This window comes from Rhyacophila brunnea, unplaced genomic scaffold (assembly GCF_057557595.1).
Source record: "Rhyacophila brunnea isolate RB1 unplaced genomic scaffold, BYU_Rbru_1.0 scaffold_7, whole genome shotgun sequence".
NCBI classification, from domain to species: Eukaryota; Metazoa; Arthropoda; class Insecta; order Trichoptera; family Rhyacophilidae; genus Rhyacophila; species Rhyacophila brunnea.
The window spans coordinates 45,302,938-45,321,286 of NW_028233339.1; the positions used below are offsets into that span (position 1 = coordinate 45,302,938).

The 18,349-nt window shown below is 33.4% G+C and overlaps 2 protein-coding genes across 2 annotated transcripts; one reads left to right on the plus strand and one right to left on the minus strand.

Moving 5' to 3' along the window:
- Nucleotides 1–1,842: 1,842 nt before the first annotated feature.
- Nucleotides 1,843–3,021, minus strand: LOC147064960 (caspase-1-like). Its single transcript, XM_085958351.1, has one exon. It carries the CDS (start codon nucleotides 2,877–2,879, stop codon nucleotides 1,983–1,985), a length of 897 nt encoding a protein of 298 aa, XP_085814477.1. The 5' UTR covers nucleotides 2,880–3,021; the 3' UTR covers nucleotides 1,843–1,982.
- A 1,129-nt stretch (nucleotides 3,022–4,150) lies between these two features.
- On the plus strand, nucleotides 4,151–17,940 carry slv (sugar transporter SWEET1). The gene is made up of 6 exons (XM_085958354.1): nucleotides 4,151–4,384; nucleotides 8,241–8,318; nucleotides 8,659–8,885; nucleotides 10,207–10,382; nucleotides 13,984–14,098; nucleotides 17,297–17,940. The coding sequence occupies exons 1-5, from the start codon at nucleotides 4,299–4,301 to the stop codon at nucleotides 14,092–14,094; spliced, it is 678 nt and encodes a 225-aa protein (XP_085814480.1). The 5' UTR covers nucleotides 4,151–4,298; the 3' UTR covers nucleotides 14,095–14,098; nucleotides 17,297–17,940.
- The last annotated feature ends 409 nt before the right edge of the window (nucleotides 17,941–18,349 follow it).

Genomic DNA, 18,349 nt, shown 5'->3' on the forward strand with positions numbered 1-18,349 from the left:
GAATCTCGATGTTTTTTCTCTCTAAAGATATAACTTAGAGCAGTAGCGAATAATTTATTTCGGTTTTGATATCCACACCCATCCGATATTAGAATTATTTCATTGTATTGTCCTGCTTTCGATGAGATGAGACAAATTCATTAGAAGATACATTATGAAGAATGTATATGGTGAAATTGTGTAGTTGCAGCTTTTGTTTATAATACATTTGTGCCTGTGTTTTGGACATAGCAGCACACTTTGGAGATCCATTGTGATTACTAACCGTCCAGTAATACTTCTGGTACTCTCCTTCATTTCATTTTTGGTCTTCTAGCATCTTTTTTTTTTTTAATAATGTGGCTATTGTATTCCATTTCTGAAACATTCTTCATTTTATAACTACAGCATATGGCAGTGATGGCACACTGATCTTTACGTGGTTGGTGGATACTGATTTTTTGGTGGTAAATATGCTGGAGTATATTCAGCTGCTTTATGACCATTTTCCAGAGACCATTTTTTATATTCATCATGCATTTGTATTTTGGATCGGAAACACGATTCCACATACACCCTGGAGGTATTTTCTCTGCAATAATGGGTGGGAACTTTGGAATTAGATCCAACCATAATGTAACATTTTTCCACAAATCTCTCCGTTTTGATTTTTGGTTGCACTACCAATTATTTATCTTCAGTCAGATTCTTATTACTTGTCATTGTTGCTTTCAATTGGCCACTGTCATCGAGGCGTTTGTAGTTGTTTATCCAACTTTTAAATTAATTCTCGCCTATACCCTATTGACCATGTAGGCATCTTCCAGAAATTATTGAATATTTCCTGTCTCTCTTTTTGAGAAAGCATCTTTCAAACCGTCGTGCAAGACCATAATGCATAGCATATAACATAGAAACAAACAATGTGTAGCCAAACTGTAAAAAAACATTACACTCTCGATATCAAAATACCATCTTACTTATATGTTACTATAATATACACATAGTTGTTTTTGTGAACCGTGGTTTTTGAACCTTACACATAGCTGTTTTTTATTTTTTGAAATAACTTCGGAGCGAGTTTACCCAACACATAGATCATTTTACTGGCCTATAGAGAAAAAAATAAGGAATGACGTGGTATTTAAAAGTCATTTTTGATAAAAGTGACACATAGATGGTTTTGCTAAAACGGTGACGATATGTAGTAATATATAAATAAATAGATAATATATGTAAAAAAACATATATTAAGAATATATTACATCATTTTCATCCTAGAGCTGGAGTGCAAAGTTATGCAAGTTTGCTAAAAACCTAAATTGGAAATAAGGAAGACACAATTGCTGGAATAATCTAGTTTTTCAGTGGTACAAAAGACGTAGATAACGTCCGAAGCTAGAGTTAAATTCAGCATACGTACATGGCAACGCATAGGACTGAGAAAAATGGAATCATTTTCGAGAGGTATTCATCTGGCAGTAGATTATTTCTAGTTAATAATGATGACTAAATATTACATAATCATTTTCAATGTAACTTTTAGCTTCCATTTGAGATACTTCTTTCCAGTTGACTACGCAGACATGGTTAACATCTCATGTATAAACACACAATTCAATGTGGCGTTACAATTCTAAAATGGCCTTTAATAAAACTTTGGCAAGACGTGTTCTACATGGTTGGTATTTATATAATATGAGAATGTAGAGGCTGTGCTTGATACACAACTCCTGAGAGCATGAGAAGACCTGGACAGCTGAAACTGAGATGAATTGCGATGAAGAAGGTTTTTGGAGTAGATCAAGACACATCGAGGGTTGCGGTGCCAAAAATGATAATGATTATGAACTTGCGTATAGGCAGTGTTGGTTATCTATATAATTCATAAATGACAAAGGTGACTTATTATAGATAGATTTAAATAAGAGGTATACAACGATGGACATGTTTAAAGCAGCTTTAAAAAATTGTTATTTTCATAATAATATAAGTATAAATACTTAGTTCTTGTCTCCAAATACAAGTAAACGAGTCATCATGGTGGTGATGCAAGGGATCTGTTTCTGTTGATGCATTATGGGACTGTCAGGAGTGTTAGATTCATAGTCGTACGCCACCCTCTGAGAGACGAAAGTCAGCAATGTCATAATGTCTCTTTCTCTTCCATGGAGACGCAGCTCTTCGGCCAGGGCCTGAATGAACCAAGATCCTCTTGTCGTGTTACGCCAGGAATAATACCCTGGAACCGTAGAATACCCAATCAGGAAGTCGGCGTGAATTGGAATTCGGTGAGTCGACGAAGGTCCGTCTGTCTCGGTTCGACTCATAGTCAACCCGCTGTCCAGTTTGTCTCCTTGGCAGGCTTGTATGAAGAACATTTTAGGCTTACCAGCCAAAGTCGGGCACTTGTCAGCGGTGAAACTATTCCAAAGCAAGTCGGGCGGGTAGGAATGGTCCTTGGCGTACAGCATTCCTAATTCGCCGTGGGACAACACACATATCATTATACAATCGTGGTCGGTATGATTGGTGTTTGCGGCTTCCGTGATATACTCCAAGACCTTTTTATACACCAAGTTGTGGCAAACTGTCACCATGAAACCGAAGCCTTTCAACACTTCTTTTAAATTATTGCAATCGACGTTCGTACCGTTTCGAGGCTTCAAGCCGTGTATGTCGAACGTTTCGTGGTTGAATATTAAGGCCATTCCTCGTTTCTTGTGGTTCATGTTATAATACAACGCATATCTGTCTGTGGGCATTCTCGCCACCGTCGGAATTAATTGCGGAGCGGCTGTCCCTCGCGCATCACCTTGGTCTTCACCATCAATCCTTTGTTCCACTTCATGCCCATTTCTACCGTTTTGTTTGACTTTTACTTCGGAAACCGATTCCATTATATCTTCGGTGTAAAAACGGAATCAGCGAACAGTCAACTTATGAAAAGTTCTATTTTTGTCAACGGTAACTTGAGTTCAGAGTTGACTCGAGTATTTAAAAAAAAACACGCAACAACTTTTCCGAATCACTCTAATAAGTAAGGTGTTGCCAAATAATACTAATGATAACATGATTACAGTGTTGCCATCTTTTCAAAGTGGAATTATAGTACAGAGCCTCCAAAATTATAGTATTTGGGGAAAAAATATAGTACACGTTGCCATCTGTTGAAAATGTGTAGGTTTTTTTGTTTCTCAGAAGAAAAATAACGGAGAAATTGAGAAACTCCGAGACCCCTTTTTATTTAGGTAGGTACCTCTTCCGACCAAAAATGCCTACCGAAGAATCCAAGAAATTTCATTTTAAACCAAAGTTTTTTTTTTAAGTTTTTCGAGCAATTTTTCTCCAAGTTCTCCAAATATTCTCATATTGCGAAATTATAGTACCTACTTTTCACCAATTTATCGAACGAAAATATCGAAATTTTTGTACTTCTAACATATTTCTTCCGATATTCAAAATTATAGTATTTTGGGCGTACTATACCTATTTTATATCGTACATAGTACGCGGACCAAAATTATAGTACAAATACTATAATTATAGTACGGTTGGCAACACTGCTGTCTACGAACATTAATTTCACACACGGTTATACGTTTGAGTTTCGCAAGACGCCACCGCGCCCGCCAAACCACTACGGCTGAGCACTTACAGAAGAATTCAAAAAAAATCATTTTTAACCAAAGTGAAGGGAATTTTTTACGTTTTTCGAGCAATTTTTTTCCAAGTTCTCCAAATTTTCTTATATTGCGAAAATATAGTACTTTGCACCAATTTATCAAACGGAAATATCGACTTTTTAGTCATTTTACATATTTTTGCCGATATTCAAAATTATAGTATTTTTGGCGTACTATACCTGTCTTAATAAATATATCGTGCATAGTACGCGGACTAAAATTATAGTACAAATACTATAATTATAGTACGGTTGGCACAGTCCAATCTCTTTGGTATTATTTACACAACTTAATTATTTCAACATTCTGAATTACATCTAACAATAATTAATAATATTTATAAAACATTGTATTAAATTATTATATAATAAAAAAATATTTGGATGTATTGTTAAGTTATTTTAATAGCAACGTCTTTGCCGGCTATATACATAGTGTTGTTAGTAGTCATATTATAGTAATTTAAGAATAAACAATATTTTGACAGCAGAATAAACGTCACAAAAATAAACATGTCACACAACTGCCAAATTCGTATATAACCACGTAACCGCAGATAAAGACATGTAAAACAAACGTTAAAAGCATACGGTTATTGTAGATCTGAATTAATTTAAGTAAAAAATATTTAAAATGTTTTCTGATAATTTAGGACAGTGGAAAGAAATCATAAGCACCGCAGCCGTGATCACAACTATTGTGCAATTTCTATCTGGATCGTAATATCTCTTATTATTATTAAATAATTATTTAAATAAGGTCTTACTTTTTATATCATCAGTTATTGTAGGGTGAAAGCATTAATCTAGTTTTTATTTGACGGGTGAACATGAGTGAATGACTAATGATTTTTAAAACAATAAATTAGCTAAGTACCTACCTTTAGTTATTAAAATTGTGACTTTCAAAAAGCCTTGCATGATTGCTATATAAACTAAAAGTACACTTGTAAAGCCAGTGCTCGCCACATATCGTAATCCAAAACATCCTTCACATATTATATTATACGATAGCAATAATTGGAAAAAAGTTCAATATGAGCTACTCGCTCATGATGATGTTAGTGCATTCCAATCTCAATTGAGATTGGGAGACTGCTGGTTAAGCAATGTGCGCCGTATAAACAATCATAAAACTGCAAATATAGTAATGTCTTGTAATCCTGGAGAAGCCGTTTGCTTGGATTACCACATTGAAGAGTAATTACTCTTAATAGGAACAGGTGGAGAAAGCTGTTGAAGAAAGCCAATTCAAATTAGCAATACTCACCATTATGATGAGTCTATTTCCAATAAATCAATACGTCCCCAATTCAATATTAAGTGGTAAATGTTGTGTTTCAAGTGTATACCTATAATTGGTTTTTACATTAGTTTCACGTTTCCATCATATTGTATTTTCAAATTACGATTAAACGATGTGCCCATTTATATTAGCCGATGAAACCTTAATTATTGCAATATCGTCGGTGTTTTGTAAAAAGGGCGAATTAACCAAAATGCTACTTTACAGGAGGAGGATTTTTAACTTTTGACATTTATTTGTTTTTTACCTGTAGATGATTATAAATATCTAACAAGTTTATAAGAAAGCTTAGAAAGAATACTGTCATTATAATAGGTATTATTATATAATACGAGGGTGGGTCAATAATTCCTTAGAAAAAAGCATTAAAACAGTTTTTATTTTTGTATTTTTTTTTTATTTCTCAACATAATCTCCTTGGAGCTCAATACACTTGGTTAGACGTTTCTCAATTTTTTTTAAACCGTCAGAAAAATAAGTTTTCGGAAGGTCCTCAAAATAAGCATTTGTCCGATCGATGACTTCTTCATTTGAAAAAAAACGTTGTCCACTTAGCCATTTTTTTAAGTTTGGGAAAAGGAAAAAGTCACTAAATCTGGCGAATACGGTGGGTGGTCGACCAATTCGAACTTCAATTCTTCAATTTTAGCCATTGATCGTAAACATGTGTGAACACGGGCATTGTCCTGATGAAAGAGGATTTTTTTCCTGTTTAAATGAGGCCGTTTTTCTTCAATTTTGTTTTTTAGCTGGTCCAATAAAGATGCATAATAATCCCCTGTTATTGTTTTTCCTTTTTCCAAATAGTCAACGAAAATAATTCCACGTGCATCCCAAAATACAGTAGCCATAACCTTACCAGCTGATTTTACGGTTTTCGCCTTCTTTGGACATGGTTCGCCTTTCGCAATCCACTGCTTTGACTGTTCTTTCGTCTCGGGAGTATAGTGGTGTATCCATGTTTCATCTACAGTCACAAAGCGACGAAAAAATTCATCCGGATTGCGTTGCATGAGCGACAACAGGGCTTTAGAGGCCACCACCCTATTGCGCTTATTGTCGACTGTGAGCAAACGCGGCACCCATCTTGCAGAAATTTTTTTCATGCCCAATTTGTCATGTAAAATAGAAATGACGCTACCTTTTGAGATCCCTGTAACCTCAATTATCTCACTCAACTTTAATCTTCGGTCACTTAACACCATATCGTGGATTTTATTGATCATTTCTGGTGTAGTCACCTCTACAGGACGTCCTGAGCGTGGTTCATCCTTTGTTGATGTACGACCACGTTTAAATTCATTTAACCAGTTATAAATAGTTGAAAGTGAAGGAGCAGATATGCCGTGAACTAAATCCAACTCATTTTTTATTTCCTTTGCTGTTAACCCTTTTATATTAAAATGTTTAATAACAGCTCTAAACTCAATTTTCCATTTTCCACAAGCAAATTTTTTTTTTAAATGTACGAGAAACACACAACAACCCGACCAATCTGATTGAAACTTCGCAGCATACTGAATCGGTAGTGCCGCTGCATGAAAACAAACCGCTTACAGTACTAGTCGCGCCACCTGTCGGCTTTTCTAAGGACTTATTGACCCACCCTCGTATTTTAAAAGGCCTAATATGTCACATTTGCTTTTTATTTCATAATTTTAATTAATTTAATTTTAGTCGATTATCGTTTTTAAGTACTTTCTTGTGGAGATAAAAATTCGCGTTTTTACACAACAAAGCTAGTGGGGTACATATTGTATTTTCATTAAAATCTCGATTTCGCCAAAATGGTTGATTCGCCCTTTTTACAAAACACCGACGATATAATATAAGAAAAATAAAATAGGTCATATTTGTTTTGTTTCACTTATACTTTATTACTTTAATAGTTTCTGTAAATCATCAAAAAGTCATTGAAAATAAATGTAATGTTGGAGACTTTCACGGTCGTATATTTTCATAATAGATTAAAAAAAATTCTTTCGTATACTTTTGGACGGGTTTTGGAAGTTATAAATAATTACATATTGTGTGAAATTGCCTATTATATAATATAATAATACTTGCATATTTTTTGTTAGATTTTACGACAGTCACAGTTAGATAGTGGACTTATCAGATTTTGGAAGTACACTAGCAGTTACTCATAGTATATCACCGAAAATTGAACACAGATGAAATACTAGATTATATTGTAATTCCAGATTTTTTTTGCTATTTCTTTATTTACTTAAGGTTTCTGTATTGTTCCAGAATAGATAGAAAGAATAATAGCACCTATAGACGTGCATGGATTTACTACCAGTAAATTGAACTATCGAGTTTACTCACAAAAATGCTAATTATCGCGCCAATCTCAATTTTCAAGACAAGTATCAGCGAAACGCGTGGGTTATTGTTGCATGAAGGGTTTCAGTGCTGCGTGGTGTAGTTTTTGTTTTTTCCGGTAGGTTCGCCACTGTGGTTCTATTACGCATGCGGAGAAATTGAGTAAATTGCAACTATCGCATAAAAATTAAGAAGCCGCAGAACTTTGACTTGCACTGGAAGTAGACAAGCATGTCTTATATAAAGTATCCACTTAAAGCGAGGTTTATTTTTATCTCCACTGCCCTGCGCTGTGCGGACTGCATCATCAGCGCACCAGCATACGCTTAACCTAATTTGTGTTAACACTTGCATTTCCTTGTTATGGCCACGATAATATGTACTGCAAGCAGTAAATCCATGCACGTTTAAACAGGTTATAAACCACAAGTGAAAATCATTCAAGAATTATTATTGAAAATTCTATATGGGCCACTCCAATCCGTATTACCTATACATTATGTTTTTCCACGATGGCCGAGCGACTTAAGCGTCGGCTTATAATGTCGTGGGTCCCAGGTTTGCATCATGGGTCTGGCAAATACACATATTGTTTTTGAAGTCAAAGTATGGACCTAATAGGTTGAGCAAGTGGCTAACATCCATTTCTCGTAAAAAGAAAAAATCTGTTAATACAACCTCCACACTGTGGAGGCCCATATGATCTTCAAGGATCGAACATGGTGAAGTAATAGTAGTAGTCACATTATACTCTGGTGAAATAAGGTGGTCGGTACACAGCTAGCTATTGTTTCGTAATGTCACAGTAATTATTTATTTTCTGTCATCGTAGTGAATATGTATTTAATAGTTGTTTTTAATGAGATCACTTAAGAGTTACTCTATATTTTAGATACCTATCTTCCTTCCGTATCTATACAAAAAATGTGTTTTCTTTTGTAGGTTAGTGTGTCAAAAATTTATTCAGAAAGGTTCCACGGGAGACTCATCAGGATTTTCATTTGTCTGTGGATTCTTATCGTAAGTACACCAATAATTTATAAAGATTGTATTTTATTGTTTTATCAACGCTTGCAATCTGCTTCATTTGCATCCAAATTGGAATGGCTTGTACCACATTCTAGACAAGACTTTCAGGCCTCAGTATGGTGGAACTGCTTAACCATCAATATACTCAAATGTGATATGCCTTGGTGCCTTACCCTGCCCCTCCCAGTCTCCTATTTTCTGCTCAAATTACTGAACATTACCGGTATAAGGTATGTTTATTAGACGCTGCATCTCATAGTCTTATAAGATACCTGCTAAGTTTTTCGATGACAATATTGTGAAAATTTGAACACACTCATTATTTTTTTAGGTGTAGTCTCTGGTTGAAATATGGGCTGCTCAAAAATGACAATTCGGTTGTCTTTGTTAACACAATTGGAGCGACACTTCAGCTAGTGTATATTATAATTTACTGTAAATACACTATTAAAAAATCGCTAATACTCACACAGTTTTTATCGATTTGTGTTATTCTCGGAATTATCTACGGATATACGGAGTACGAAGACGACATTTCAACAGCTCTTGAAAGAACTGGTAAGATAATTATGTTTTTTTTTGTGTGAAATGGGTGGAGTGCCGGTTGTATGTGGATGATTGGTAGGGTCCAGTAAATTATAATCGACATCTTTTCTAAGAACGTTTATTGAGAGAAGTGCAGTAGATGCAGCCGGCGTATGTGTTATGGAGCAAGAGACAAAGATGATGATGACATTCCTTGTGTATGTGGTGAATTTGCAGGATGCTAATTATATCCTGAGTTCCTATATGTCGATTGAAAGTGAAGAACTTCTCAGTTGGGCCAGTTTCTGTGAAGGAAAATTTCTCAGTTTCAAAAACTTGGCTCCCTTTAATTTTTAGTTGTGGTAACATGTTTTACAATCAGATTATCGTCGCTTAAGAAACAACACCGCGGAAGTCAATTAATTAAAATTTTCAGGGGCAAACAAAAACCGTCTCAAAAAATTGAAAATTGATACCTTTTAACTTTTTTTTTTTGTGTTTAGTTAAAAAAATATTTTTTTTTAACTAAACACAAAAAAAATAAGTTAAAAGGTATCAATTTTCAATTTTTTGAGACGGTTTTTGTTTGCCTCTGAAAATTTTAATTAATTGACTTCCGCGGTGTTTCTTAAGCGACGTTATATAGTTACACTTTAGCTCAGCATTTTTGAGTTGGTATTGGGGCATCCGTCTCTCTCACACGGTGCCTCTCGCTCCCCCACTAGTGTCTCTCACTCAGGGGACATGGACGACGCACGGTGGATAATGGGATAATGATCTCTCAGACACCCATTATTCAAGCACCTCAGGACGGTATAAATATGAGCTTGCGGGGTTGTTTGTGTTCTCTCAGATTTTCTTGTATCAACCATTGATTAATCCCTCGGACCTGCCCTACATCAGAATTCAAACAGCAATGCTTGATTCACATTCACTGCTGACTAGTTAATTACCACAACTCGGTCACTGCTAAAGATCTGGCGTGTAGCAATTAGCATGATAATTAAATGTGGTAATTAACTGGTCAGCAGTGTATTTAATGGCCACACGCCAGGCGTGTCTAGCAGACAGAGACTGCATGTGGTTTTGAACCCTTTGCCATACTAAACTTATGATTTATATAATCTATGTTCACTAAGTATACAAGCGTCTGACCATATTTATATTTCCATGCACAAAAATCATAAGTTTAATATGGGATACGGTTCAATCCCACATGCGGTTTCAGTCTTTGGATGGCCTCTAAATTATATCAATAAATTGAAGAATTTTGGTTGCTTCGAGTTTGTTTATGTGAGCTCGCGAAAATGTATGTATTTTTATTAATTAATGAACCGTTGATGTTTATTTTCAGGCTTAATATGCTGCATCGTTACAATGATTTTCATTGGGGCTCCGCTGACAATGCTGTTCCACGTAATCCGTGTTCGCAGCACTGAAGCTTTACCTTTTCCCATTATCGTGACCTCATTCTTTGTTTCAACCCTATGGTATCTCTATGGAGTGATCATTGATGATGCGTATATGGAGGTAACTTTTTTTACCATTTTTTTTATGTTTTATAATAGGCATTTTAATTTCCATTATTTATTTATTATTCATTTTTCTATATGTACTTAGGCTTACATTATAACCAATCAGGCCTTATCATGCCAAAAGGATGTCATGAAATAACAATTTTAAAATATGTATGTCGTTAATAAGGCTGATAACATTATAGAGGTTTGTTTTTCATCGCTGTATGTTAAATGCCTCCTATATGGTTTGAGTCGTATTCTGAGAAAACTGTTTTAAAAAATAATCGTAAATGATAATATATATGTTTTAACAATTTTTGTAGATCCTAATTATAAATTAAAATTGGATAATTATATTTTTTTTATAATATATTTATTATTAAATGCTAAATAAAATCGTAGCCTTTTCCATGTTTTTATAACATAGGATTAATTCTATATTATGCACCATGTTGAATATGTCCAATCATGTGTAAACATGCCTTGTTCCAGTGGCGCACCCAGGGGGGGGGGGGGCAAGGGGCCCTGGCACCCCCCAAAATTATCAGAATGATTTTCAACATTGAAATTGAAAGCCGATAAACTATACCTTTGTGCTTAGACAAATAAAAACATGGCAAAAAAATGATTTGTAATTCTCCAGCACCCTTTTTAGAAAAATTTCTTAGATTTTAATTTCCAACACAAAAATTTCAAAACACTAATGTCAGGTTTTTTTAGAAACCCAATCCCTAATGGAACTGTAGAACGAATTCCGGAGTAGTGTAGGTCATTGCTGGGGAGGGCTGACAGGGCTCTAGCCTGGGGGCCCGGGCTGGGGGGGCCCGGCGTGACGTATTGACCAGATAAGTGAGATAAACACACATCATAAATTAGCTTTAATAGTAAAAAAAGTCGCCTGCGGCGCTATTATACTTCATGGCCGTGAACATTTTTAATTATATAATGTGCAATATATTTTTTGATTATTATGTGTCGATACTCGACAGCTCCATCATTAAAGTAGATGTATTAAAAATCGCCAATAATTCACTGTATGAGTACCCTTAATTTGAACTAAAACACAATTTGAAAAACGTTAATGTAGTGTTTCACATTGCCTTTAATCTTAGCGGTAGGTAGGGGGCCCGCCAAATATCTTAGCCTGAGGGCCCATTTCAGGATGTGGGGACCATGGTGTTGGTACACTGATAATAGACAAGTGCAATAGACAAAAGGCCGATAAACGAGAAATTAAGCTGTGAAGAAGAAAAAGATCCTATGGGACTAATTTACATTCACCTCCTTGGGCCCCCCCCAATATTAAATCCTGGGTGCGCCACTGCCTTGTTCACATAAGATTATTTTAATACTGATCTATTGCGGCGGACGCTCGCATAGGATTAATTACGGTGCATGATTTTGGATGCTCTCACATAGTATTAATTTAATATCGATTTTATTTGGTGATTCAATATTTTTTTTTATCTTTCCACAAGTGAATAATACATTGGTAGAGAAAAAAAAACGTGCGTTATGTGGTATAAATAACTCATTTTCATCAGAATGACCACATAGGCGGTATTTAATATACAGCGACGTTTTGTTAAGGCTATACTTCAGCTGAGGCATGGTCTAAAATGATCGTGACTACGCGACACTCAGATTGTGCAAACGACGCGTGACGAACAAAACATAATTTGTCATAAAAATTCAACATGTGTCCATTTAATGGTATGTTTATTGTTATTTAAGTAATAATAATAATAATATATTCATTGACGTGTTTTGTTTTTCGAGTAAATACGTAACGTTTTTTAGTCATCTTTACACGATTTAAGAATTAATTCCTCCGACGCCATAACAAAACTAAATGACGTGCTCACAGGTCGACTATCGCTCTCCGAATGGCAACGTGGGCGAAATTACGTCCCACCTATTGCTGAAAATTATATGCCGTTTCACTGAAGTATGCTCTTAATGTTAACATTATTTTATGAAAACGAAATACACGGGAAAAGAACAAGAAATGTCATAAGCAAAATAAATTGTTGAAATCTTTTAATTAGCCTTCTTTGGTAACTTGTCACTTGACTTTCCCTCCTACTTAATCAAACAGGTTTTATATTTCTAAAATGCATTTTATTGCGACATATGACTCGTATTGTCTATTACTTTATGATTTAATTATAATTATTGCTAAACTCCACCCTGTGGCACTTCAAATGCTATAATGATAAATTACTCTCTGCTAAAGAAGTTTGTATAAAAATAATCACAAGAAACAGCCTCAGAAATGTGCCTAATTGAAATATTCTGAGACACATCTATCACCTGTCGTATGAGAAAATCTAGAATGTTTCTTATAGGTATATATATTTCTAAGGCTGTCCCAAGTTATGTAATTTAAAAATAGAATGCTACATTCTGTGTGCGTATTCAATCCACGACAAAAAAAGTTTATCAAAAGATATTGTCATCTTAATAAAATTCCCCTGCGCTTAAAATGATAGTAACAATATAATTGTAGTGTTAACGCACTAACTAAAATGCCATACTTATAGATAATTATCTTGAGTATACCCTCATTATCAAATTACCTTATTATAAACTTGCATTTTTTTTAAACTATGTATTCTATAACAGGTTTCAATGCTGAAATGATTACATACGTTAACTTATAATTCTATAAACTGGTTGTTTAATTAATTCAACAAAATTGATAGCTTTTGGCTTTATTGTCGAAAATATATTGAAAAGTATACTACTCGGCCGTAAAAAAAATGAAATGTAAACCTAAATTGTGTCACAATTTAAAAAAAAGACGAACCTTTTCCGGTCGGAAGGCCACATTCATTTATCTCTATCTAGGCCGCATTTAAGAAACATACATAAAAATGCATGTGGTCATCCCTCAATTTACCCGGTAGATAGGTTCCAAAGGATTTTTTAAGAAGAAAAAAATATTTTTTTCAAAAAATGATTTTGATTGAAAAAAAAAATTTTTGTTTTTTCTCAACAGCGTAAAACTGAACCGCGTAAATCGAAGGATGAGTGTACATTATTTTGTAACTGAAGGAAAACAATGTAATTTACTAATTTATTTATTTACGTGTTTACCCTTTAAAATGTATAAATGCATTATAATATACATATATTTATATGGATATAGTAAATATTTAAAATTATTAATGAAAACTATTTATTAATTTGACAGCTTTTAATTGCACTATTTGGCACAGCCAAACCATGCTGTTGCTTCCATGTCTTCCTTCTGCATAAATAATATTTAACCTGGTGGATGTACTAAACAGTTATACATAATTGACTTACGTAAAAAAATGACAGCTGACGTATCACGGGTAAAGTACGCTCTTTATCCTGATGCTTGCGCATTCTCTCCTTTGATACTCCACGGGATTTTATTATATTATAAATTTATATGTAAAAACGCACTAAAATGATATAAAAATAATCTAACATTTTTTAAAAAGTTATAAAAAAACAGGATTTATTTTGTGAAATTTAGATTCAGTCAAAAGGTTGCACATGAGAACCTAAAAGGCCGCAGGTTCGTCACCCCTGTATAAGCATATTATAAGAACTACAGAATGCCTTTATCTATTATGTTTCAGCTTCCAAACGCTATAGGTGCAGTTCTGGCCGCCTTTCAGCTATCCCTGTTTGTGTGCTATTCCAATTCACCAAATACAATATCCTATTCAAAGCTGGGCCAGCTGACTTAAATACGTAACAAGCATTACATATTATCTATATTATAATACGTGTTCATGAATTGTCATTAGTAGTATGTAACATAAGAATTTCTTCCACCGAGCAATTAAGGATTATGAAGTTAATGGTTGTAATTAGTCTTTTAACAGTATTAAATGGAATAATTGCGGTGTCTATTTTGAAAAACCTATACGTCTACAATTTAACATTTGCTGTAAACAACATTAATTGTCTGTTCACAAGATATTTAAAAACCTAGTAATTGTAAAAATATAAATAAAAATGCATATTGGTATTGTGTTACATCCTTTTAATTTATTGGTTTCTGTCATTATATTTTGATACATTTTTTTCCGTATGCTTTTAATGAATTTAGAAGTTACAGATCATTGTTATGATTGAGTGAAATTACATAATATAAAATATAACGTATGTATTTTTGTTCAATTTTGACCATATTATGTAGACTTATAGTTTTTTGAATATAGATGCCTCCATTCACTATGATTTCTATAATAGTTGTCCGTCTATTTATCTCTAAAGGCAGTCATTCACAATGTATCCAAATGTCTAAATGTGTTGCAGATTAAATTGATAAAAATTTTATAAATCATTCCAATGTGTCAGTAAACCACAATTAGTACTTATGTATACATAAAATATAATGATAAATGTTTATGTATATTGAGATCGACAGCTATAACTTGAGGTGCGGCAATTTTGATAATTAATAGCCTGCAATACTCATATCACGACACTAGCGCCAAGGTCACGCCTCAATTACAGCATTATTTGCTAATTATCTAACAACCCTTTCTACGTCTTCGTCCTTGTTCACTTCTTAGGTGGAGCATATGGACAACGTGCTGCATCCCCAAGAATACCTGTCACATATCAATCATTTCACGTTTTTCACCAAGTCATTCCTCTTCATTTATGACAGTCTTATCGCAACCCAGTATCCGCCGCAAGCATCTATTCTTGAACCTCAGCATACAGCTGTTTTGAGTCTTCGTAAGTTGTCACATCTTGTCACCATAAAACAGGACTGTCAAAATACAAGTGTTGATCGGGTGGCATTTGGTTTCTAGGTAGGAGTCTTGTATTCATTCCGTATTAAGAATTTTGAATGCCGTTCAATTTTCAAATCTAACGATTATACATGTGGTTGTATTGGTAACATGTTCGTTATTTACTTCTTCTATTGGTAACACCTAAAACATAATGGTGGTTCGCATTCTAATTTGAAATCTGCTGCTTTCCTGTGAATTTAAATATTCAAAGCTTTAGCAATACTTGCACATAGAATCATGCATGTAATTAACTAATTGAGTGAATCTGAAATTATGGTGGAATGTAGTGTGAAGATCTCTTCAAATAAACCTGCAATGCAGTCATTATTGTAGCTTACTTAATCAGTAGACCATACATATCCTTTTTTTGCTTCAATTTCATATATTTAGGCAATATCTGTATGAAAGAAGGTTGAAGGGACGGAAGACATCTTTGGTTTTAACTGAGTCATTAATAAGGTGTCTTTTGACATTGTGTAGCATTAACATCATCGAAAATCGGTGGGAATTGTAGTGAATGTGGTGCATCGTTTTTGTGCTTTCATTTGACATAATATGGAAACTTCGTGAATGCCAAATTAAAGTATCAGGAAGAAAATTATTGCATTTAAAAATATAATAATGCTGTAAGACTGTTATTAATTTTGATCTGCACACTATGTATAATATATTGTATGCTAATGTTTTTTTATAATTATGTAATGTTTCATAGAGAAACCAGCAGAATAATATATGTGTTATTTGGTCAATTTATGATTAGTGTAAGACTGATATTTTTTATTAGAAGAGTCTTTAATTTGTATATGTAAACGTTATAAAATTTGCCATCAATATTTCAATATGGCAATGGAAATTGGACAAAAATAGTGCACATCAATCAAACTTCATCAGTCACACTTATTTATTTTCGTTGAACTAAAAATACAAATTGCAGATGGTGATGGTTAGTTTTTAAAATTCAATTAAAGCTTGTCTAAACCAAATCATAATAGATAAAAAATATTCTTCTATCTGTTATGCTTTGGCTTAGGCTGAGTTTAATTCAATTTTAAAAAACTATCCAACACCATCTGCAATTTGTATTTTTAGTTCAATAAAAACAAATAAGTATGTCTGCAAAATTTTAGTGGGCACAATTTATGTCGGATCCCCACAGCCTACCTCCACTCTTCGCCACTGTTCAATAGTATGTATTGATCAAACAACAATGGCTTGCGGTGACTTTTGATTAAATGGATGCTGTTAAAAATATAATTGTATCTGCTACTATCCCACTACTTGCTATATTATTGACTACTTAATTGTAAGGTGTTGTCATGAATTTAATCTTATCAGGTGGGTTATGAAGTAGAATATTCTGTGTTATTGCAGAGTGGTAAGACTGCGACAACAGTATTCAGAAGAAATATAATAATATAGTTTAGTAAAATTTACCACACAAGTGCAATTAATACATGCATAATATTTATTATATAATTCTGAATCGATTATTTATGGAGACGCTCCGCATCTACAGCATCTATAGACCGCACGCCACTGGTACCTATGATGAATTTATCAATTTTACACTAGATTGACCAAAGACCACAGATACGTAATTCGCTAGTCAGGTATAGATATATTACTACATAGTCAAAATTTGTACAAAAACATAATTATTTTATATTCTGGGCATTATTTTTAAAATTATAATTAATTATTACAAGATATATTACCATTATGATACTTTTATGAATAATTAGGTATAGTCACAAACCGTGAGCCTTTAATGCCAGTAAAAAAATACTACTATGGTAGAATCTCAGATTAAAAAATTATTAGTTATATTTGAGGCATTATTATTATTGTATTTCTACAATGATTCTGTAATACTTGTATGTGTACAAAACTGTATTATTCTGGAGACAAATAAAACTACACAGGTACAAAGACCCAATGGGTTGGGTGAATGGTTCATAATCAATCTTTGTTAAAAAAAACTGTTATTATAACCTGTACTCTGTTCATATGCTCCGATTAGAAGCGAATATGGTAAACTTAATTTTAGCAATGGTGGATCATAATTCATCTCTTTACTAACACATAAAAAAATCATCATTTCTGGCACTACAACCGTGGCCTTCTCCAAAACATTTTCCAGTTGCTTTGGCCGAGCATTCTTAAATTTCCTGTAGCACAGTCCAGCCATCTCAGTTTGAGCCGTCCAAGTTTTCTCTTGTGATGCACACATAGCCCACCTTCTTGGTAACTCCAGCATTCCAGCCATAAAGTTGTTGTTCAACACATAAAAAACATTAAGGACTAATGTGAGAGCAAATTTTTTTTTTTTTAATATTTTTGTAATTCCTATCACATAGGAGGAATTTTCAATTGGTGAAGAAAAAATAACTTATTTGACTAACTATCAAAATATGCACATATCAAGATGTATAATAAATATCTATTAATTGTGCTTGATTAATATCGTTTACATCATTCTAGTTTACATTACAATGGTGAATTTCAACTATTGTATGACTAGGTTAAATGCATAGTTTGAAAGAGTTAATCTTTTAATTTCATCCAAAGATTCGTGCACAAAACATTCTTTTCTAAATCCATAGTATAAGAATCATTAGTATTATATGTAAATCTGCTAGGTTAGAATGATGTAAATTTGTACAGATAGTAACTGTCTTGCCAAAAATAATGGACTAAAGGAACAAAATTATACAATTGATTTTGAACATAATAATATTATTTAAACTAAGACAAAAAAAAACCAGATAAGGAATAAATTTTTGTAAAAAATAAAAGTGATTATTTATTTTCCACCTACCTGAATGACAATTCGAGATTTGATAATAGAAATCGTATATCTGTGATTATAATAAAAAAACAAATTATTGTGAATTAATCATAGCAAGTAAATTAATACTATCGATTGAGGGATGTACTAAATGGAATTTTAATTAAAATTGATTTGATGAGTTTTGTACTTTTCCATTAACTTAAATCATTTTTAATAGCGCATTAAATTGTCATTACTGTTAATGCGCTTACTGAATTATGTACCTATATTAATAGTGAGTATCCAATGTGTCTTACAGGATTTTACAAACACTTCACTTTGTAGGTATGTAATAAGGTTTTTACTTTCTTTTAAGGTATTAATTTATTATTAAGCGAGAATTACCTGTAGTTGTTGTCAGTA